The sequence below is a fragment of the Hyperolius riggenbachi genome, chromosome 4 (assembly GCF_040937935.1).
Source record: "Hyperolius riggenbachi isolate aHypRig1 chromosome 4, aHypRig1.pri, whole genome shotgun sequence".
NCBI lineage: Eukaryota > Metazoa > Chordata > Amphibia > Anura > Hyperoliidae > Hyperolius > Hyperolius riggenbachi.
In genome coordinates, this window is record NC_090649.1 from 441,431,959 (window position 1) to 441,456,563 (window position 24,605).

Consider the following 24,605-nt stretch of genomic DNA (forward strand, 5'->3'; position numbering starts at 1 on the left):
GGGGACAATTTTTACACCCTCGCCCTGGGCGCAATTTAGCCTAGAAACTGTCCTGGCGGACATAGGAGGATGCAGAGGAACATGATTTATTATATAGGACTAGGCGACTTAAGCCCATTTAAAAACGGGCTCTAGGTCAACCCTCATCACAGCGTGCATGCCCGCCCGCCACCTGGCCCTGTCCCAACGGCTGTCAGTACTTGACATGCGCAGTAGCGCAAAAGCACTGACACACGAATAGGACGCAGGGACACTTGCAAATTATTATATAGGATGAGATAACATTGGTGCTGTAGGTCAGTGGTCCCCAACCTTTTCCGGCCCGGGGACCACTTTCTGACCAAATTTTTCTCCAGGGAATGGCTTTCTCGCGGGTGTTTGCGCAACCTAATGGACAGTGTCGTGCGCAGCAGGTTATGGGGGGGGGGCTGGGGTGCGGCTGCATAGCTAGCATAGTTGCCCCAGTATAGGGAGTTTAGTTGCCCCAGTATGGCTAGTATAGTTACCCCAGTATAGCTAGTATAGTGCCCCAGTATAGCTAGTATAATGACCAGTATAGCTAGTATAGTCCCAGTATGGATAGGTAGTGCCCAGTATGGTTAAGTAGTGCCCCAGTATAGCCAGTAAAGTGCCCAGTATAGCTAGTATAGTGCCCAGTATAGCTAGCATAGTGCCCAGTATAGCTAGCATAGTGCCCAGTATAGCTAGCATAGTGCCCAGTATAGGTAGGTAGTGCCCCAGTATAGTGCCCAGTATAGCTAGTATAGTGCCCAGTATAGGTAGGTAGTGCCCCAGTATAGTGCCCAGTATAGCTTCCTAGTATGGGTAGGTAGTGTCCCTCCGCGGTCGCCGCTCCTGTTACCTTATCATGAGCGGGCGGCCGCTTGTCCGATTAGATTCCCCCATAGCCGCTCTCCTCAGTGGCATCTCCTATTACAGCAGCGCGCTCGGCGGCTGCTGTGATGAGCAGGAAGTGGTACAATGGCTTCCTGTAGCGGCGATATGCATCGCCGTTACCATACCATCACAGCAGCCGCCGAGCGCGCTGCTGTAATAGGAGATGCCTCTGAGGAGAGCGGCGACAGGGGAATCTAATCGGACAAGCCGCCGCCCGCTCTTGATAAGGTAACAGAAGCGGCGGCCGCGGGGAGGGGAGGAGCGAGAGGCCAGACCTGCCGCAGCCCAGTGGTTGGGGACCCCTGCCGTACGGCACACCAGGCAACATCTCGCGGCACACTAGTGTGCCGCAGAACAGCGGTTGAAAAACACTGCTGTAGGTAATGTTCCCGTGAGGTCATCAGTCTGGTCATGTGATGAAATCTTGGGGTTCTGGGAAATATCCCGCAGCAGCTCTCCTCTCGGCTAACCTCATCCTGTGAGTTATGACGTCATCGCTGAGATGTGGAGATCAGAAAAAGTGTGAGTTTATGCAGAATTATATAAAAATGCAGATATGTAGTGCGATGATGGGATAATAGTGAGGTGATACGGGGATTGGTGTATCTTCGAGGTAAATAAACTTAAAAAAATTAGCATAATTCTGCATGGAGTAGTCTTTATTTGCATCTGAATAACCGGCCGTATTGGAAGAGAGGAGGAAGAGGCGTGAAGGTATCGGCGATTCGGCGTAGCTTGTAAGAGGGCATAGCTGTAGGACGGGGCGGGGCTAGAGTGACGCGTGGCCGGTGTTTTGGAGCTGGGGTCTGAGCTGGTAACTTGGAGTAGGCGTGTCATGCAGGGGGCGGGTCTGTAGTATAGAGCGCGGTTTGGGGGAGGGCGGGGCAGAGACGTATAGAAGAGACAGGGAGGAGTGGTGAGGCGGGCAAGGGCGGGGTAAAGCCAAGTTATGGGGCGCGACTGGGGCATATTAGAGGCGGGGTATGATTAATATGAGGGAAGGGGGCGAGGTTAGTCTGGGGGCCAGGCTAGTTTGATATTAGAGGCGGTAAGTGGGAGGGATGTGGTCAGAGTGAAGAGAGATGAGCTCCCCGTGTCCGAAGTGCTACAAGCCTGTCTACTATGGTGCGTATGTATGTATGTACTGTATAGCCCTACACACCCATTGTGTTGTATCTCGCTGTAGTTACTCTCTGTAACCAGCGAGGTGCATCCCGTGTGCTGCGTGTGTTATACATAGAGAACTCTCTCTAGAGCTTTTCCCACCGATGTGCAGCCCAAACTGGGTGTTAGAACAGGGATATTTGCTAGTGGGGTAAATGTCTTTATTCTGAGTAGTACGCAATTGAACCCACACATAACTATACAGACTCCACATATCTTTAAATGTGTGGTATGTAGTTCTACTACAAACATGTTAGCTGTGCCCTCCAATAGCTGTGTCTCCGGGTATTGGGTAGCCAGAGCTCCCCCAGAATACGAATCCAGAGGTGTACCCCTAGCTGTGCCTCCTCCGGTGTGATTGGGTAGCCAGAGCTCCCCCAGCATACGTATCCAGAGGTGTACCCCAGTACAGAGTGCTGATGAACTTGCTAGAGATGATATACTGTGGTGGATGGACATGTGTAGTGGCAGGAACTCTAGTATGGGCACCCAGCAGGAAACCTACTAGTCATAGGGAAGAGTTCTCCAACCACAGCACCCTCTACAGCACTGGTGGCAGTGGTGAGAGGACTAGCTATTGGCAGGAACATTCCTTGGTGTCAGTGGTGGATGGACTTGGCTACTGGCAGGGACATTCCTTGTTGTCAGTGGAGGATAGACTTGGCTAGTGGTAGAGACATTCCCTGATGGCAGTGGTGGATGGACTTGGTTAGTGACAGGGACATTCCCTGGTGGCTGTGGTGGATGGACTTGGTTAGTGACAGGGACATTCCCTGGTGGCAGTGGTGGATGGACTTGGTTAGTGACAGGGACATTCCCTGGTGGCTGTGGTGGATGGACTTGGTTAGTGACAGGGACATTCCCTGGTGGCAGTGGTGGATGGACTTGGTTAGTGACGGACATTCCTTGTTGTCAGTGGAGGATAGACTTGGCTAGTGGTAGAGACATTCCCTGATGGCAGTGGTGGATGGACTTGGTTAGTGACAGGGACATTCCCTGGTGGCTGTGGTGGATGGACTTGGTTAGTGACAGGGACATTCCCTGGTGGCAGTGGTGGATGGACTTGGTTAGTGACAGGGACATTCCCTGGTGGCTGTGGTGGATGGACTTGGTTAGTGACAGGGACATTGCCTGGTGGCTGTGGTGGATGGACTTGGTTAGTGACAGGGACATTCCCTGGTGGCAGTGGTGGATGGACTTGGTTAGTGACGGACATTCCCTGGTGGCTGTGGTGGATGGACTTGGTTAGTGACAGGGACATTCCCTGGTGGCAGTGGTGGATGGACTTGGTTAGTGACAGGGACATTCCCTGGTGGCTGTGGTGGATGGACTTGGTTAGTGACAGGGACATTCCCTGGTGGCTGTGGTGGATGGACTTGGTTAGTGACAGGGACATTCCCTGGTGGCTGTGGTGGATGGACTTGGTTAGTGACAGGGACATTCCCTGGTGGCTGTGGTGGATGGACTTGGTTAGTGACAGGGACATTCCCTGGTGGCTGTGGTGGATGGACTTGGTTAGTGACAGGGACATTCCCTGGTGGCTGTGGTGGATGGACTTGGTTAGTGACAGGGACATTCCCTGGTGGCTGTGGTGGATGGACTTGGTTAGTGACAGGGACATTCCCTGGTGGCTGTGGTGGATGGACTTGGTTAGTGACAGGGACATTCCCTGGTGGCTGTGGTGGATGGACTTGGTTAGTGACAGGGACATTCCCTGGTGGCTGTGGTGGATGGACTTGGTTAGTGACAGGGACATTCCCTGGTGGCTGTGGTGGATGGACTTGGTTAGTGACAGGGACATTCCCTGGTGGCTGTGGTGGATGGACTTGGTTAGTGACAGGGACATTCCCTGGTGGCTGTGGTGGATGGACTTGGTTAGTGACAGGGACATTCCCTGGTGGCTGTGGTGGATGGACTTGGTTAGTGACAGGGACATTCCCTGGTGGCTGTGGTGGATGGACTTGGTTAGTGACAGGGACATTCCCTGGTGGATGGACTTGGTTAGTGGCAGGGACATTCCCTGGTGGCTGTGGTGGATGGACTTGGTTAGTGGCAGGGACATTCCCTGGTGGCTGTGGTGGATGGACTTGGTTAGTGGCAGGGACATTCCCTGGTGCCAGTGGTGGATGGACTTGGCTAGTGGCAGGGACATTCCCTGGTGGCAGTGGGGCATGGACTTGGTTAGTGGCAGGAATATTCTCTGCTAGGCAATAGACTGCACTGGTAGGAATAGTCTGGCTGCTTGTTTGCACATGTTGTGTATCTGGATTTCCTGGATGCTTATAGTGAATCTTGCATACATAGGCAGACTTCCTCTCCTTATAGGTCAGTGACAGCAGTGTTTCAGTGTTGCCATTTCTGGCATGTTTCTCCATGTAGCAATGTCATGGTTCTATTTTATACTGCACAGAGACAATTCAGTGCTGCTTTGATTTGGTTACTCATATTAGAGCAGGGGTCTCAAACTCGCGGGCCATTTGCGGCCCTCGATGCAATATTTTGTGGCCCTCGCCGGCAAAAGCTTCCTTATAGTTCGCTTCAGTGCTCCAAAGTAATCCGCCACATCCTCGCCGCTAAACGAGGGCTACAGAGCCTGGGGGGGAATCTGCCGGCATTTCCTGGAAGGGGCAGAGCTTTCAGCTTCAGCTCTGCCCCTCCTGACGTCAATCGCCGCACGGATCGCCTTCTCTCCCCGCCCCTCTCTGTGAAGGAAGAGTGAGAGGGGCAGGTAGAGGTGGCGATGCGCCGCGATTGTGAAATTCCTTATGCGGCCCAGCCTCATCCTGACTTTGCCTCCTGCGGCCCCCAGGTAAATTGAGTTTGAGACCCCTGTATTAGAGGCTTTTCAGTTCTGACTTGGGTATAAAGATGCCAGGCAGGTTATTTATGTCCCTCTGCAGGATTCTTTAGTGCTAACATTCCACGGGATGTGACTGTAATGAGTACCTGTCACCACCCTATTATCTAACTGCTCTGTCCATAGTTCTCACCCAGTGACACATGGGTAAAGAATTTGGGCACTGTCTAGTCTAGAAGGTAGAAGGATTTTGGAGGAAACATATGTGCCCAGTACATCTCTTTAGGGTGGCCACACTCCATACAATTTTTTAAAATATCTGTTCAATTTAAGAATTGCAATAGATTTTTCTGACTTATTGTAACATTTCAAAAATATGATCACTGTACCACACACATGTTCATATTTTCTGCAATTATTATAAAAATGATTGGAAACTCTGAGAAAATTGCTAGGGCGTGTGTGTATATTAATACATTGACAATCTAACAAACACCATACAATTTTTAGAAAAATTGAAAGAAAAATGTCCAGCATTCCAGATCCCAAAAAATCGAAAAAGCAAACGGGAAATCAGATTTTTCAGTCGAATTGAAAAAGGCTTGATTTTTTTTTCTTTTTTTTAGGGAGATCCGATCATATTTATCGAATTGCCATAAAATCAGATAATTTTATTGTATTGTGTGTGGCCACCTTAAAGAGAACCTGTACTGAGTAAAAATATTTAAAATAAACACGAGGTAACTTCAAATGAACATTACATAGTTACCTTGCCATCAGTTCCTCTCAGAAGCTCATAATTTTCTTCTGACAATAATCCCTTCCAGTTCTGACAATATTTTGTCAGATCTGAAATATATCAGTTGCTGTCAGTAAAATATCAGTTGCTGTCAGTTATAGCTGAGAGGAAAACTGATGTACCTGGTAATGTCCATGTTTCCCTATGGCTCAAGTGGGCGATGTTACAGTTTAACTGTGTGCTGACCAGAAAGCTGTTATGGGTAATGGCCATTTTCAAAATGGAGGACGGAAAATTCCCCTGATCACAGTGAACAAATAGGACGCAGGACAGGAGATAGACACTGAGGAGTAGACTACATGGAAGGTAAGTATGACTTGTATGCTTATTTTGACTTTTAATTTTCAGTTCAGGTTTTCTTTAAGTCTCAGATGTGGGTCCCTATTCTCTAACATTGAGCCTGAGAGGGACTAGAATAACATGATCTTGCAAATCTGATCTGACTTTGAAATCCCTGTGCTACAGGTGGGAGGGAGGAGAACGCCTTTGATGTTCACCCTGCTTTATACGGTTGATTCCGGGGATACTGCGGGTGGGGAGAAGCGATTGCAGTACAAAGTAGGCAGCTGTGGCAGTTTGATATTGGATTACTGCTGAGGTGTGTTGATGCTTCATAAATGAAAGATACTTCATGGCAAAAAATGTTCAATCGTTATCTGGGTCACACTAGACCATTGCAGAAAAGGGACTTTACAGGTGGGAAATCTGTGTGCAGCACTTGCATATTTTTACATGCATGCACAGTTGCACACACTATGACATAAACATGTACACTGTACACGCATGAACACACTATGACATAACCATGCAAGTACTGGCATAAACATGTACGCTGTACATTTGTGAACACACTGACATAACCATGAATGCTGTACACTCATGCATGCACCGACATGTATATGTATGCATTACACACATGAACACACTATGAAATACCCTATATACTCGAGTATAAGTCTAGAAATTTAGGTCTGACTCACTAAATAAAAGTAGAAGGGTCGACTTATACACGAGTCACAGGAAACAATGAGTGGTGTGTGTACTATTATTGACTTTCCCATGGGTCTTGGGGACTGGTTCTCTTGCCTCTGTACAGTGGTCCTTCTCTTCTCTGATTCTCTAGACTGCGCTTACTAGATTGTAGAATTAATCGAGCATCTTATGTGTCCCTTGCAGCAGAGAAAGTCAGCTCCCTGGGGAAGAACTGGCACCGCTTCTGCTTGAAATGTGAGCTCTGTGCCAAGGTCCTGTCTGCTGGTAGTCATGCTGAGGTGAGAATGTGATACTGGCTGTTATCAGATCAGGAAAGTGAACCTGCTGTCCATCACATTGTCTTCATTGCTGCATCTAACACGGTTTCCCCTGCCTGTACATATACGCTTGATACTACTCAGTCCCTGTGACAATTCCTCCAACCTTGCTCCCTCTGTGCAGAGATGCAACTCTGGCCCCAGCCACTGGGAGTCCTCAGAGTGCCTTCCTCACTGTGTACAATGTAACAAATTGGATTGGTTGGAATCAGCAGGGCTGTGGAGTCGGAGCAATTTTGGGTGCCTGGAGTCAGAGTTGGGAAAAAATGCAGACTCCTAATGAATTTAAAACTGTAATTAAAATAGAAAATATGATAAAATGTTCTATTTCTCAGATAATAATCATTAATAATTTATATATATATATATATATATATATATATACAGTAATAGATGTGCTTGGTCCACAAAAATGAAATAAACCAATCAAATTTAGTTACTGGTGCTGCTTCAATAAAGCAGTCCCCATATTTTTAAAGTCAGATATAGATATCTGATTGTGATTGTACATCTATGCTGTAAGAATAAAGCCTGATGCGTAGCCGTGTCACTAATAGAGATGGAAATAATTCTGCGTTGATGCGGATTTGTGCAAATGTATGCACTCATGAAATCAAATAATTTCATATGTTAACATTTGGTTTGGTGACTACGAATTAAAGGGTACCTGAGACTGATAAAAAGAGAAGTTTTATACATACCTGGCGCTTCTTCCAGCCCCCTTCAGGCCAATCAGTCCCTCACTGTCCTCCTAAACTACCTGGATCTTCTGCTATGAGTCCCGGTAATTCAGCCAGTCAGCGCAGTCCGGCCATGTGCCGCTCCTACAGCCAGGAGCATTCTGCACCTACGCAATAGTGCTGCGCAGGTGTAGTAAGCTCCTGGCGGCAGAGTGTGTGCATGCGCACTACGCCAGACTGCCTCAAGTACCTGGACTCATAGCAGAAATCCAGGTGGCGGAGGAGGACAGCAAGGTACTGATTAGCCTGAATAGGGCTGGAGGAAGCCCCAGGTATGTATAAAACTTTAATTTCATCTGTCTCAGGTTTACTTTGTTACACATTAGTACTATACGCTACATATGCACTCCCCACAGAGCTGCAGGGAACCCACTGAGAATGTTGTGCACATTGAACACAGAGGTGTTGTCTGTCACCCATAAACCTGGTTCACATTGTGCATGAAGAATGTATAATAGAGGAAGAATCTCCTCATTCCCCTGCAGAGTACCTGCACATCACTCTTACATGTACCCACAGTTACATTGCCTAGGGCCTGATAGATGTTCTTCGTTATGGTCTGTACCTTTTACAAGTACTCTTACCAAGTACTAGTTCTAGTCTATGACTAAAGGGAATAAATATGGCAGTCTACATATCCTTCTCACTTCAGTTGTCTTTTAAAATTCCTAAGCGTTGGAAGTTAAGAGATGAATTTCATGTTACATACTTTCAATCAACAAGATTGTAATATGCAAATTAGAGGAGTTGGAATCCTAAACTGAGGAGTCAGTCGGTGAATTTTTGTACCGACTCCACAGCCCTGGGAATGAGGCTTAATTGCCTCAGCTGTGCGGCTGGATGACAAGGGATTAGTTACTAATAAGTCCGTCGTCCTCCCTGCGCTCCAAACAGCTTGCACACGTCCTATCAGATGCGTTGAAAGCCTCACCACCGTGCACTTCCTCCTTCCGGCTTGAAGGAGGAAGTGTGCGGTGGTGAGGCTTGCAACACGTCCAATAGGACGTGTGCAAGCTGTTTGGAGCACAGGGAGGACAACAGACTTATGGTTAACTAACCCCTTGTCGTCCAGCTGCACAGCTGAGGCAATTAAGCCTCCTTTAAATCACGAATTAGTCTTTAGGGACTCGTGACTACTTGTGAGCCCATCACTGGTTGGAATGTCCTTCCACAGTACAATCGTGATTGTATAAATGAGGGATCCAATCTGCAATATTAACACTGCCAACACTTCTGCAGAGAGGAAGAAGACTCTTATGCCTGACCAGTTCCTGTAAGTAAGAGACAAGTTATTTCAGACAATCTGACTGGCAACGTCTCTCCGGAAGGCAGGTTTATTTTCTGGGTCATTCCGAACAAGGAAAGACGAAAATGATTTAAGTTTATTTCATAATGAAATCATGTGTTAAAATTATAAGAATTGACAAAACCTTTGACAATTGTACTGAGATTTGAATAGCAAATTAAAAGGAATCATAAGAATAACTGTTGCTGAGATGGGCCTGGTGCACACCAAAACCCGCTAGCAGATCCGCAAAATGCTAGCAGATTTTGAAACGCTTTTTCTTAGTTTTCTGTAGCGTTTTACCTAGCATTTTGCGGTTTTGTGAAGTGTTTTTGGTGTAGTAGATTTCGTACATTGTTACAGTGAAGCTGTTACTGAACTGCTTCTGTAACAAAAACGCCTGCAAAACCGCTCTGAACTGCCGTTTTTCAGAGTGGTTTGCGGTTTTCCTATACTTTACATTGGAGGCAGAAACGCCTCCGCAATCCAAAAAATGCCTCACACCGGGAGTATGCGTTTCAGCAAAACGCCTCCCGCCCTGGGGTGAACCACCCCATTGAGATACATTGACCAAGCGTATCCGCAGCCGCAAGCGGCTGCAAAAACGCCACAAAACCCGCTCGGTGTGCCCCAGCCCTAAGTCCGTGAAATTAGTGTATCCACTGACCTTTTAGAAGTCCAAAGTGCTGTAATGTCCAGCAATTTTTGTAAGTTAATCCAGCAATATTACCAGTGGCCTATGCTGTTTTTTTAGCGATATTCAGATCAGGCAAAAGACGGGCTAAGGACTCTGCAATCTGATCCAGATCTGCCTCATTAGGGCATATAGAATCCTGCCATATCTTCCTGGTGATGTTCTCAATAAATCCAATAACTGTTTCTGATTCAGTATACTCTGTTGTGTTCATAGACACCAAACCTGAATGATTTATTATATTTATTATTATATTTTGCATCTCAGAAATAACTCCAATTTGGAAAAGGATGCTATGGCTAGGTCCATAGGGATCCTGTAAAACCTGAACACAAACGGGTCCCGTGTTGCCCTTTTGCAGCAAACCTTTTTGATACGTTTGCCAGGCCCCCAATAGGTGTCCTCCAGGTAACCTGTGGTGGTAGCAGCCAGGACGCGGGGTGGCGTGCACAGCGGCGGTGAGGGGGGGCACCCACCCCCCCTCACCTGGGTCCCCTCTCCCCCCTCCAGCTATTTGTGGCAAAAGTGTAGCGAGCGAGAGGAGAAGTTTACCTCACTTCCTCTGCTCCCTGCTTGACTTTCGGCAAGTCACGGCGAGCAGAGGAAGTAAGGTGCTTCCTTGCTCACTCGCTCGCTACACTTCTGTCACAAATAGCTGGAGGGGGAGCTAACCCCCACCCCCATCCTGGCTGCTACTCCCTCAGGCTACCTGGGGGACACCTATTAGGGTGACGTGAAGGGGAGGAGCAGGCAGTAGGCAATGTGGATCTCCCTCCGTTTTGTGTGCAAGAATAGCCTGTATAGAGGGAGATCCGTTTTTGCACTGCCCTCCACTACCCCTGCGTCCACTATCTGTATGCATGTGCGGTGCGGGAAAATGCAGCAGATCCGGACCTTCCGTTCAGGTTTTGAAAACTGGTCCCAGCAAACGCAGACGGATCCGTTTTTTGTTTATGTAAAGAGGACTGCTATTTTTAATACTGCTATCCATTGCTCCAGTTTTGATCAGATTTTAAAAACGGAGCCATGGATACGTTCCCGGACCTAGTGTGAACCTACTCTTAGGATCACTTCTTGAAGTATTCATATTTTGTTAGAGAGTCTGAAGCGAATATAAATACTGCTATTTAGTTTAAGCAGTATGAGGCGATGTGAAACGCCGCATTCCCGCAGCAGAACCAGGGCTTTATACCCCTAAATCCCTGGGGCAAAATTCTGCGACTTTCAAAGTCGTGGATTTTACTGTCAGGGAGACAGAGCTTGGCGCTGTAGCTCTGCCTCTACTGAAGTCAATCTGTGCGACGATCTCCGCCTCTACCCGCCCCCTCTGTGAAATAAGACTGAGAGGGGCGGGGAGAGGCAGCGATCAGCAGAGATTGGCTCCAGTAGAGGCAGAGCTACAGCGCAAAGCTCTGCCTCTTACAGGAAGCACTTCCTGCATTTTGCCCTGGGGATTTAGGGGGTATAACGCCCTCGTTTTGCTGCGGGAATGCCACGTTTCACCTCTCCTCATCCTGCTTAAGCTAAATAGCAGGTAAAAAGCAGGATTTATTTTTGCGTCGCTCTCTTTAAGTAACAGTCCCTCTTCTTTGCATAAGGCTGATGTTAAAGGGATACTTAAGTCAAATAAAAAAAAAATAGTTTTACTCACCTGGGGCTTCCCTCGGCCCCCTGCAGCTGTCCGGTGCCCTCGCAGCATCGCTCTGATCCTCCTGTCCCCGCTGGCGGCTCCTTCCGGTTTCGGCGACATCCGCCGACAGGCTGGGAACGCGATTGATTCTTCGCGTTCCCAGCCACAATAACGCCCTCCATGCTGTTATTGCGGCCTTCTTGCCGTAATAACAGCATAGAAGGTGCTATTGTGGCTGGGAACGCGAAGAATCACTCGCGTTCCCAGCCTGTCGGCGGCTGTCGGCGAAACCGGAAGGAGCCGCCAGCGGGGACAGGAGGATCGGAGCAATGCTGCGAGGGCACCGGACAGCTGCAGGGGGCCGAGGGAAGCCCCAGGTGAGTAAAACAATATTTTTTATTTTTTTTTTGACCTAAGTACTATCCAAAACAGAATGTATTTGTGATTGTTCAGGTTGGTGGTTACTCCACCCCTAATAATTGCAAATACCTTCCGTTTTAAGAAGGCAAACTTTGTTTTTCAAGCCTGTGGAGGAAAGGGAACCTTTATTGCCTTTCTAGTAACCAGGCTTTGAGCAATAAATCTCCTCCTCCTCCTCCTCCTCCTCCTCCTCCTCCTCCTCCTCCTCCTCCTCCTCCACTTTTTCTGGAAGTGGTCTGCAATTTTAGCATGAAAAAACTCACCACCTATGAGGGGAACGCTGCAGTTCCCAGTACAGGTTTTGCACTGAACTCAGACAAATAGCAGTTAATGAATCAAGTTGCCTTCCCTTTGTTCTGTAATTTCTCATTCTGCTTCCTCCATTATCATCCTTTTCTCAGCCACTTGCCTGTCTTGCACCTATATTATATCCTCTGATCCTCAGCCACCTTCCTGTCCTGCCTCCATCTATACCCTTAGCCACCCGCCTGTCCTGACTCCTCTGTCATCTATTCCTCAGTCACCTTCCCATTCTGCGTCCTCCCATCATCTGTTCCTCAGTAACCCCCGACACCTCTTCTAAAGTACCTCTTCTCTAGACCGAGTGTCTGTACACCTCTGCCCAGTTCAAAGGACCATACATCTGTTCAGGGCCGGAGCTACCATAGGAAAAAATAGGCAATTGCCCCAGGGCCCCAGAGCCTGTAGGGGCCCCCAAGGTGTCCCTCCCCCATTTTAGCTATTGCTCCCCAGGGACTCTGCAGAGTCTGTTAAGTTGGGAGGTGATTGGGGGAAGGTCAGCAGCCAGCTCAGGGGCCCAGGAGGGAAATTTGGCTGCAACAAAGGGCCTCTAATGGCGCTTTTTGGTCGGGGTGTCAGGGGGCCCCCAGGCTAATTTTGCCCTAAAGCCCAATTGTTGCTTAAACCGGCCCTGCATCTGTTTACCTCCACACAGCACTGTACCAATGAAAATGAATATTTCTGCATATTTTGTTGCTTTTAGACACTATGGAAAATGCTAATCATGCAATTTGTTACAGAAGTTAAACTCAACCTGACAATCGTTCCTGGAAATTGCCAGGTGGATTGGACCTTCGCCAGCTGAGCAATACAAGCTTTCAGCCTTACTGTACAATTTTGTACTCATGTTTGATATGTGGGAACTTTTAACACTTTACTGAATGCAAATATGCAATCCATTTATTGATGAGACTTGTGTGCGCAGAGCAATCATTCACTGCCTGATGTTGTCCTTTCTGAAAGGGGGCTGGAGTTTCCCCTGTGGCAAGGAGGACATCGGCTCTTGTGTCACCCCCTGCCATCAGGACGAGATCTTTAAAAACGACATGCTCGACGGTACAGCGACGTCCCCTTGACGATGGTCGTCAAATGACGCCTCTACCTGCTCGCAACGTCACGTGACATTATATGACTGGCATGAATGGGAAGTAAGCGATCTTTGCACGGAGTTGTCAGATCTTAAAGATCAGATCCACCGTGTCTGACACCTAACGACACGCGATCTCCGCCGGGGGCAACATCGTTGAACATGCATCTTTTTTTTTTTTTCCTTCTTTTTTTTAAACTATGTTGCCCAATGTCAGGTAACATTGCCGCAAATATCGCGCCGTGGGTATGCAGCCTAAGGGCCCATTCACACTAGAGCGTTTTGCCAGTGATTTCAGCAAAGCGCTATCGCTTTTTAAAGCGCTAGTGCAATGATGCCCTATGGGCCGTTCTCGCTTGGACGATTTGCACTAATCGCCCGCCGGCGATTAACGCAAATCGCTAAATGCAAACGTGTAGCCTGCGCCATTTTTGGGCAATTTCCCGGTGATCGCGTTTCAGTGCTATAGAAGCGCTAAGCGCGATTGTGGAAAAATCGCCGCGTTAAATGGTGGAAAAATCACTCTCGCAAAACGTTTTGCGCTGTTGAATGGGCCCTAAGGGCCCGTTTCCAGTAGAGCTAATCTGCATGCGTTTCCTGCATGCAGATTCGCATAGACAATACAAGTAGATGGGCCTGTTTCCACTTTTCAGGACTTCTGAGCGTTTTTCTGTGCAGAAAAAATCTGCACAGTGGACCCTGCAGAATTCACATACAATGTATTTAATAGGAAATTTGCATGTGTTTTTCGTATGTGAATTTTACCGCAAATTCGCGGGCGTTTTCGCATAAAGTCAATGTAAAAGCACACAGGCACTTACATGGTTAAATTCGCATACTTATTAACCTATACGAAAACGCCTGTGAATTTGCGGTATAATTCGCAAGCGTGTGTGAATTCGTTTTGCGGTTTCCGCGACTAATTTGCACTGCACAAGTGGAAACGGGCCCTAAGAGTCGAGTTCCCCTCAGATCTCTGGGTCATTTGTCTATCATCTGTTGTGGAATTCCATCTACTGCCACAGGACTCTGTGCTGAATAATCCAAAGTATTGCATTTTGGCCAAAGACTTTACTGCTTATTGGACACAGTCAAACACAGTATTTTGAACTTTAAGACATTCTCATCTCTTAAAGCGGACCCAAACCAAACATTTTTTTAATTAAAAATATTTAGTTGCACCACTCTGACACATACAAAGATAAATAAACACTCCCTCAAACCTATGAGCATTTCAGTGCGTGCTTTTCACCCTTCTCTTTCAATAACTAGGGTTATACTGGGGGCAGCCATTAGCAATTCCTCCATTGCTGGACAAAATCTACTCCTCCAGTTTGCCGGATCCTGTCCCGGCAATTTGAAAGGAAGGGAGGGGTTCCTCCAATAAATGTAAAATATTTTATATTTGTCATCATGCAGCTGAAAAAAGGCTGCTATTTATTATTATAATTTAGAAAATAGATTTTATTTCTGAAATCTTGTATTTTTAATTTGGGTCCACTTTAAATCTATCCAACCAATCTGCCAGATATACATTGAAGCTAGGGTTGCAACGGTATAAAATTCCATGGTATGATAACCGTGTTAAAAAACAAACAAACAAACAAAAAAAGGTATATGGTATTATACAATTATTTGGACAGCCCCCCCCTTACATTAAATAATGTCCCCCAACCCCAGTGTGGGGTGCCCCACTCCCTCGGCATACATATGATTAAGTCGTCTTAGATTTGGGGTGCCGGGTAAAACTGTAAAAAGGCTCATCCTGCTCCTGGTGGTGTTAGAGATAGGTGTAGCCAGTAGTAGGTGGCCACAGCATAGGTAGCCAGAGATGGGTGTAGCAAATTGTAGGTGGCTGCAGCATAGGTAGCCATGGATAGGGGCAGCCAGTAGTAGGTGGCTGCAGCATAGGTAGCCAGGGATAGGCGTAGCCAGTAGTAGGTGGCTGGAGCATAGATAGCCAGGGATAGGTGTTGCCAGTAGTAGGTGGCTGCAGCATAGGTAGCCAGGGATAGGCGTAGCCAGAAGTAGGTGGCTGCAGCATAGGTAGCCAGGGATAGGCGTAGCCAGAAGTAGGTGGCTGCAGCATAGGTAGCCAGGGATAGGCATAGCCAGTAGTAGGCGGCCGCAGCATAGGTAGCCAGGGATAGGCGTTGCCAGTAGTAGGTGGCCGTAGCATAGCTAGCCAGGGATAGGCGTAGCCAGTAGTAGGTGGCTGCAGCATAGGTAGCGAGGTATAGGCGTAGCCAGTAGTAGGTGGCCGCAGCATAGGTAGCCAGGAATAGGAGTAGCCAGTAGTAGGTGGCCGCAGCATAGGTAGCCAGGGATAGGCGTAGCCAGTAGTAGGTGGCTGCAGCAAAGGGAGCGAGGTATAGGCGTAGCCAGTAGTAGGTGGCCGCAGCATAGGTAGCCAGGAATAGGAGTAGCCAGTAGTAGGTGGCCGCAGCATAGGTAGCCAGGGATAGGCGTAGCCAGTAGTAGGTGGCCGCAGCATAGGTAGCCAGGAATAGGAGTAGCCAGTAGTAGGTGGTCGTAGCATAGGTAACCAGGGATTGGTGTAGCCAGTAGTAGGTGGCCGCAGCATAGAGAGGTGGGGGGGAGGCCCAGGGGCGGGGGGTACAAATACTCACTCGCCGGAGGGTCCTGCACGCGTGTACTGGCTTCATTCTTTGTTTTTGCGTTCCTTCTTGTAACCCTGCCCAGGGAGCGCTGTTTCAGGAAGGAAACACACTTGTCTTTCAGTTTTCTGCGTGCGGTTTCATGCATACTTTTTCTGCACAACAAGTGTGTTTCTATGCAGGAAAACGCTCACGTTGTTTTCACAGTAGCTGATGTAATTGATAGAGAAAACTGACAAAATGTGCAGAGTCATGATGCAGAATGTCAGTTTTTTTTCTGCGCGCGAACAACATCTTAAGTGTGGACTAGCTCATTGATTAACATGAGTTCTCAGTTTTTCTGTGCAGAAAAGTGCACGAAAACAGTCAAGTGTGTTCCCTGCCTCAGGGAAATGGGATGCAAGAACAGGAAGGAGGAAGAAGCTGGTACACACGTGCAGGACCCACCGGCAAGTATCTGTTTATCCCGACCCCTGTTCGTGCACTTGCTGCTACGTTGCCCCGCCCCCTGAAACCCGGTAAAACAAGATTGTGCATGGTATGATTACCATGCACAATCAAACCACAGTATACTGTCATATAAGTATACCGTGGTAACCCTAATTTGAAGCTGTCAAATATTTTTTGTTTACAGTTTTTATAATAAAAACAAACTATTTGTTCATTACAGTTTTGCTCGTTACCTGATTATTCTAGTCCATGCTAGAACTCTCTGTCCTCAAGAAGAGACACACTACCTCATTGTATTATTTTTATAAATTGTTGATATGTTAGCTAGGTTGCAAATAAGTTTCTTCCTTTTAGGAGTAGCTAGCCGAGGTCTTGTCACCTCATTTCAGTCTGGCGAGTGGTGGCCGCAAATTGCCTTCATTTCCAGCATGAAATTGATAACTTTATTTTACCAACTGTACATACAATTGAGCTTGTATGATGTATGGACACACCAACCAATCTTATGCTGGGCATACACGGCCCAGATTCTTCTTCTCAATCGAGCCGCTGATGGCTCGATTGATGATTTCCAACATGTCCGATCACCGCGCGGATCAATTCCCCGCTCGATCCCCGCGGGCGGACAATAGCGGTGATCGAGCATAAGACAAGGAAGCGCCCGCGGGGACGAGCCGGAATTGGCAGGCGTCGATCCGGCGGATCGGACCGCGTTTGCCCAGCATTAAACGTTTACAGTGTATTCTCCAGAAGTCTCTAGTGCATGAGACCTGAATGGCAACTGTTGTAAGACTGGATTGGCCGGTGTTTGTCACAATATGTTCCTCAGCCACCTTCCCGTAATGCCTCCTTCTTTCTTCATAAACTGTCCCTCAGTCACTTTCACATCCTTCCTCCTTCATCATCTGTTCCTCAGCCGCCCTCCCATCCTGCCTCTCCCATCTTCTGCACTCTCTGACAATCATTCAGAAGTGTATGGTGCTCTTAACAGGTACTCTGGTGTGTGTAAGCATTCTTCCTGGGCCATTATCAGCCTTACATTACAAGTTTGCTTGCTATGAATAATCACATTGTGGGATAAGGAGTTGCATTTAGATTCTGACTAGACACAAATCTTTCCCAGAGTCAGAACTGGCTAAAGATAATACTTAGACGCCTTGTAAACTTGCTATGCATGCTGAGACCTGTATGGTGTACCTTGCGACTTCGCCATACTCTGCAGGTGTGCTGTGTGGGCTATTGTGTTGGAAGCATTTATGCAGCTGGGTGTTACACTCAATAATTACATTTAATTTTAACTACTAATTAATTATAAAGGTAATTACACTATATGTGTTAGGCAGGGAGTGGGGGAGGGGAGCTCACCACAGTCACACACTATTATACATTTATATCATTATTGATTTATAAAGCACCAACCTATTCTGTGTCACTGTACAAAAAAGAAACAAACATGGGGTACAAAATAGTACAGACAAATGGAATACACCAATATACAAAGCACAGAGCTGGTACAAAATACAGAATTAGTAATTACAGTGACAACATTAATAAGAATAAATATCTAACAAATTCCAAGACCCAAAAGGGTGAACAAGCCCTGTCCTTGCGAGCTTACAATCCAAAAGAAGAGTGTGTGTGTGGGGGGGGGGGGTTATACAATATTCATACCTAGAGGCAGTGTGGTTTAGGCTATCCAGTAGAAGTGCAACTTGGCCAGAGATCAAAAGCGGAGCTGGCCTAAGGTAGAGCATACTGTATGCCTGACGGAAAAGGTACGTTTTGAAGCCAAGATGTCAAAGGTTGGAGAGTGACGGTTGTGATGTGGCAGGGGAATCCAGAGGAGGGGTGAAGCGCATGCAAAATCTTGTATAAGTGAATGTAAGGAGGTGTTTCTAGAAGAGGACAAAAGGTCATGTGCAGATCTGAGATTGCCGTTGGGTTAGTATCTGGAAACTAATGAGAGAGGTTGTGGGGAGCTTTGTAAGTTAGAGTTAGGAGCTTGTTCACACTGCAGACTTTCAGCTTTTTTTTCACCCGCGTGCGCTTTTTAAAAACGCCCCCCACCACATGGACAAGAAGGTCTATGAGAAGGTTCATATCAGAGCGGGTCATGCACTGTGCGGCTAGCAAAACGGTGTGTGGACCATTTTCATGGCGATTCAGCCTCAAATGGAAGGTATAAGAAAAACTCAAAAAGCTCACAAAATCGCTTTGTGCAGTGATTGCGTTCGCGTTTTTAAGAATAAATACATTGTATTCTTTTCCGGGTCAAAGAGTTCACTTCTTGACTTGCGTCAGGAGTAAATAAAAAAAAAAAACGCTCGTGAAAAACTCATAGAAAACCGCTTAACACAAAAACACATCGCCCACCCAAGCGCCGGGAATCGGAAAAAAATAGCGCGTCAAAAAACGTACAATGCTAACGGCCACTTAAACGGAATGCAATGTGAACAAGTCCTCAGAGTTTGAAGTGTGTGTGTGTGTGTGTGTGTGTGTGTGTGTGTGTGTGTGTGTGTGTGTGTGTGTGTGTGTGTGTATATGTACAGTGGGTTGCAAAAGTATTCGGCCCCCTTGAAGTTTTCCACATTTTGTCACATTACTGCCACAAACATGCATTAATTTTATTGGAATTCCACGTGAAAGACCAATACAAAGTGGTGTACATGTGAATTGGATCGAAAATCCTACATCATTCCAAACATTTTTTACAAATAAATAACTGCAAAGTGGGGTGTGCGTAATTATTCAGCCCCCTGAGTCAATACTTTGTAGAGCCACCTTTTGCTGCAATTACAGCTGCCAGTCTTTTAGGGTATGTCTCTACCAGCTTTGCACATCTAGAGACTGAAATCCTTGCCCATTCTTCTTTGCAAAACATCTCCAGCTCAGTCAGATTAGATGGACAGCGTTTGTGAACAGCAGTTTTCAGATCTTGCCACAGATTCTCGATTGGATTTAGATCTGGTCTTTGACTAGGCCATTCTAACACAGATATGTTTTGTTTTAAACTATTCCATTGTTGCCCTGGCTTTATGTTTAGGGTCATTGTCCTGCTGGAAGGTGAACCTCCGCCCCAGGCTCAAGTCTTTTGAAGTCTCCAAGAGGTTTTCTTCCAAGTATGCCCTATATTTGGCTCCATCCATCTTCCCATCAACTCTGACCAGCTTCCCTGTCCCTGCTGAAGAGATGCACCCCCCGAGCATGATGCTGCCACCGCCATATTTGACAGACTGGAAAGCCCTGGAGGCACCGGACCTGGATAAGTGGGCGGACAATGTCTCCTCATACATCAGATTCTGTGAAGACTCCTGCATTCCATCCAAGTCCTTGAAGGTCTTCCCAAATAACAAACCCTGGTTCTCCAACAAAGTACGGCAAGTTAGGAGAAGCAAGGAAGCCGCACACAAATCCGGCAACCAGGAGGACTTCAAGATGGCAAGAAACAACCTGAAGCGCGAGCTGAGAGCCGCCAAGAGGGAGTATGCGGAGAAGATGCGGCACAACCTTCGCTCAAATGACCTACGCACTGTCTGGAAGGGTCTAAAAGCTGCCACAAGCTACAAACCTCCCCCACAACATGTGACGCCTAGCACTGAGCTAGCCGAGAACCTCAGCAATTTCTATTGCAGGTTCGAGAACCAGGAGGTACTGGGGGGACTAGCAACACCTTCAGATGCTCAGTCCTCCTCTGCGGATGATAAGGACCGAGGGCTGAGCATACCACCTCCAGCTGTGAGCGAGGCAGTTGTCTTACACCATCTAACAACTCTGAACGCCAGGAAAGCCTACGGCCTGGATGGCGTGTCACCAGCCTGCCTAAAAACCTGTTCACGGCAGCTCGCTCCCATTCTCTCTGGTTCAAAAGGTCCACCATCATCCCTGTCCCCAAGAAGCAGGGCATCTCTGACCTGAACAACTACAGGCCCATGGCACTAACATCGGTCATCATGAAAACCTTTGAGAGGGTGGTCCTGTCCCACCTTAAGATTTCTACCTCGGCGCTACTGGACCCGCTACAGTTTGCGTATAGAACGAACAGATCCACTGATGATGCCATCAACATCTGCCTGGAGCTTACAAACAACCACCTGGACAAACCGAACTCATATGTCAGAATCCTCCTGCTGGACTTCAGCTCAGCATTTAACACCATCTGCCCCCGCATACTCCAAAACAATCTCATGGCACTGAATGTCCACCCCACCCCTCACTTATGGATTACACACTTCCTGACCAACAGGTCCCAAGCTGTCAAACTGGGGGATATCTCGTCTCATCCCAGGACAACGAACACAGGGGCTCCACAAGGCTGTGTCCTGTCACCGATCCTGTTCTCCCTCTATACGAACAATTGCAGATCCACTGTGGACTCGGTAAAAGTCATCAAATTCGCTGATGATACCACCATTGTTGGCCTTATAACAAACAATGACGAACAGGACTCTCGTTGTGAGGTCGACAGAATTTGCCAGTGGTGTAAGGAGAACAGGTTGGTCCTCAACACGGCCAAGACCGTGGAGCTGATAGTGGACTTCAGGAAGAAGGCGCCCACTCCACCACCAATCTACATTGATGGCACAGAGGTCGAAAGAGTGGCTAGCTTCCGCCTTCTGGGCACTACCATCTCTAAGGACCTGAACTGGAAGGCAAACGCCACCTTGACCCAGAGGAAAGCACAACAGAGGCTGTTTTTCCTCCGCCAACTGAAGAAGTTTGGCATGGCCCAGGAGCTGCTGATGAACTTCTACACAGCTACCATTGAGTCCCTCCTCTGCTTATCCATCCTAGTCTGGTACGCTGGCTCCTCCAACAGCGACAGATACAAGCTGCAGAGGGTCATTAGATCGGCGGAGAGAATCATCGGCAGACCTCTCCCCCCGCTCGACCTCCTCCACAACTCCAGATTACGATCTAGAGCACTGAGAATTGCCAGTGATCCCTCACACCCGGGACACCGCTTTTTCAGCCGGCTCCATTCAGGCCGCAGGTTTCGAGCCATTTACACCAGAACTTCGAGGCATAGAGACTCCTTTTTCCCCTCTGCCGTCAACCTTCTGAACTCCCTTCATCTCCCCCCCCCCCCCAAATGCAACAGTTGGCCGACTGAAGGACTGTCTAGTGTAAAACTGTTTAAACTGCACCCTGCAGACTACCGCTATACCGCTGCACATATAACTATTAATATGTACTACCAATTTATACTGTGTGTTTTTGTATGACTATGCCCTTATACTGTATGATTGTATGACTACGCTTTTTTTTTTCTTATCTTATGTTGACTATGCTAATTTCTTATGTTATTACTCTCAATCTCTCTCTGAGCAATTGTATGTGCCAAACCCAATTCCGTGCACGACCCAGTCGTGCGTGGCGATTAAGATTTCTGATTCTGGGGATGGTGTGTTCAGAGTGATGTGCAGTGTTAGTTTTCTGCCACACATAGTGTTTTGTAATTTGGCCAAAAAGTTCCATTTTGGTCTCATCTGACCAGAGCACCTTCTTCCACATGTTTGCTGTGTCCCCCACATGGCTTGTGGCAAACTGCAAACGGGACTTCTGATGCTTTCTGTTAACAATTCCTTTCTTCTTGCCACTCTTCCATAAAGGCCAACTTTGTACAGTGCATGACTAATAGTTGTCCTATGGACAGAGTCTCCCACCTGCGCTGTAGATCTCTGCAGCTCATCCAGAGTCACCATGGGCCTCTTGACTGCATTTCTGATCAGCGCTCTCCTTGTTCGGCCTGTGAGTTTAGGTGGATGGCCTTGTCTTGGTAGGTGTACAGTTGTGCCATACTCCTTCCATTTCTGAATGATCGCTTGAACAGTGCTCTGTGGGATGTTCAAGGCTTTGGAAATCTTTTTGTAGCCTAAGCCTGCTTTAAATTTCTCAATAACTTGATCCCTGACCTGTATTTTGTGTTCTTTGGACTTCACTGTGTTGTTGCTCCCAATATTCTCTTAGACAACCTCTGAGGCCCTCACAGAGCAGCTGTATTTGTACTGACATTAGATTACACACAGGTGCACTCTATTTGGTCATTAGCACTCATCAGGCAATGTCTATAGGCAACTGACTGCACTGAGATCAAAGGGGGCTGAATAATTATGCACACACCACTTTGCAGTTATTTATTTGTAAAAAAAAAATGTTTGGAATCCTGTATGATTTTCGTTCCACTTCTCATGTGTACACCACTTTGTGTTGGTCTTTCATGTACAATTCCAATAAAATTGATTCAGGTTTGTGGCAGTAATGTGACAAAATGTGGAAAACTTCAAGGGGGCCGAATACTTTTGCAACCCACTATCTATATGTGTGTGTGTGTATAGCTCTGACATATTTTACAACCCGGTACAGAGATCACTGATCCATTCCTGTCAGTCTCTGCACCAGAGGAGCTTACACTGAAATGTCCTCACCACAGTCACACTATTATTAATTTATATAGCTCTGACATATTCCACAGAGCTGTAAATGTACAGAGATCACTGATCCATTTCCATCAGTTTCTGCACCAGAGGACCTTACAGTCTAATTCCCTCACCACTGTCAAACTCCATTAGTAAATGTGTACTTATGTCACACATTGCCTAGCAGGCATGCAGTCCCTAGCTGTCATTACATGGACTTGACAGTCACTAGGTGGTCTGGTCAGTGTTGGGACTGGATGGATGAGTGGGTACTGGAGATGCAGTGGTGGTGAGGCAGTAGTTTTAAGGTCTTGTTGGGGGATGTTGGCACAGGATGGGGGAGGCAGTTACAGAGGGAGTTGATAATGAAGGAGATTGTTGGTGGGTATTGGAGCGTGGAGCTGCAATGTGTGGAATGTGTTGGCTAGCTTCAGTGTTACTGCTATGTTCTCAAGCCTGCTGATGGGGACATGTCATTTCAGGCAGCCCCCAGCAATGTCATCGTTCTGCACGCAGCCCCCAGCCAGCCCAGCAATGTCATTCTGAATGGAGCACCCAGCCAGCCCAGCAATGTCATCACTGTGCTCACAGTCCCCAGCCCAGCAATATAATCCAATCCAAAAAAAGCTTTATTGGCAGGACCAAATACATTTAGCATTGCCAAAGCAAAACAAAGCATTAACATGGTGGGGGGGGGGGGGGATAAGGGAAGGGTATAGGGGGTTGGTTTATGTAGTCCTTCAGGTGTGGGGGATGTAAGGGACAATATGGGGGGCTGGGATATACAGTCCATAGGGGGGTATTGGGGGAATACAGTCCATGTGGTATCATGTTCCTCTCAGTTGGTGGCAGGCTGTGACATATCTGACAGCTATTTGCACGGTTGTTTCCTCCTCCCCCTGTAGGATGTAGTTTCCTCTCCTCATCTGTGGAGGTAAAATCCTGGATGTGGGCGGAAAGTCTCTGGAAGTGGGCGGTCCTCACAGGTGCGTATTTGCTGCAGTGTAGCAGGAAGTGGGCCTCATCCTCCAAGACCCCCTGGTCACATTGTCTGCACCGTCTCTCCTCCCGGGGCTTCCATGTCTGTCACCGTGTGCGCAGCCCCCAGCCCAGCAATGTAATCACTCTGCACACAGCCCACAGCCATCCCAGCAATGTCCTTTACTCTGCACGCAGCCCCCAGCAATGTCATCACTCTGCACGCAGCCCCCAGCCCAGCAATGTCCTCACTCTGCATGCAGCTGGCCCAGCAATGTCATCACCCTGCACGCAGCTGGCCCAGCAATGTCATCACCCTGCACGCAGCTGGCCCAGCAATGTCATCACCCTGCACGCAGCTGGCCCAGCAATGTCATCACCCTGCACGCAGCTGGCCCAGCAATGTCCTCACTCTGCACGCAGCTGGCCCAGCAATGTCCTCACTCTGCACGCAGCTGGCCCAGCAATGTCCTCACTCTGCACGCAGCTGGCCCAGCAATGTCCCCACTCTGCACGCAGCTGGCCCAGCAATGTCCCCACTCTGCACGCAGCTGGCCCAGCAATGTCCCCACTCTGCACGCAGCTGGCCCAGCAATGTCCCCACTCTGCACGCAGCTGGCCCAGCAATGTCCCCACTCTGCACGCAGCTGGCCCAGCAATGTCCCCACTCTGCACGCAGCTGGCCCAGCAATGTCCCCACTCTGCACGCAGCTGGCCCAGCAATGTCCCCACTCTGCACGCAGCTGGCCCAGCAATGTCCCCACTCTGCACGCAGCTGGCCCAGCAATGTCCCCACTCTGCACGCAGCTGGCCCAGCAATGTCCCCACTCTGCACGCAGCTGGCCCAGCAATGTCCCCACTCTGCACGCAGCTGGCCCAGCAATGTCCCCACTCTGCACGCAGCTGGCCCAGCAATGTCCCCACTCTGCACGCAGCTGGCCCAGCAATGTCCCCACTCTGCACGCAGCTGGCCCAGCAATGTCCCCCACTCTGCACGCAGCTGGCCCAGCAATGTCCCCA

General features: G+C 48.0%; 1 protein-coding gene across 2 annotated transcripts in view; it reads left to right on the top strand.

Annotated features, from left to right (window-relative positions):
* Positions 1-1,914: 1,914 nt before the first annotated feature.
* Positions 1,915-24,605, top strand: part of CRIP3 (cysteine rich protein 3) — a 46,444-nt gene continuing 23,753 nt past the window's right edge. For both annotated transcript variants that reach the window (XM_068232588.1, XM_068232589.1), the window contains exons 1-2: positions 1,915-2,022; positions 6,834-6,928. In XM_068232588.1, coding sequence (XP_068088689.1) covers positions 1,980-2,022; positions 6,834-6,928 — 138 coding nt within the window. In that variant the 5' untranslated portion in view covers positions 1,915-1,979. The remainder of the gene's footprint in view (positions 2,023-6,833; positions 6,929-24,605) is intronic.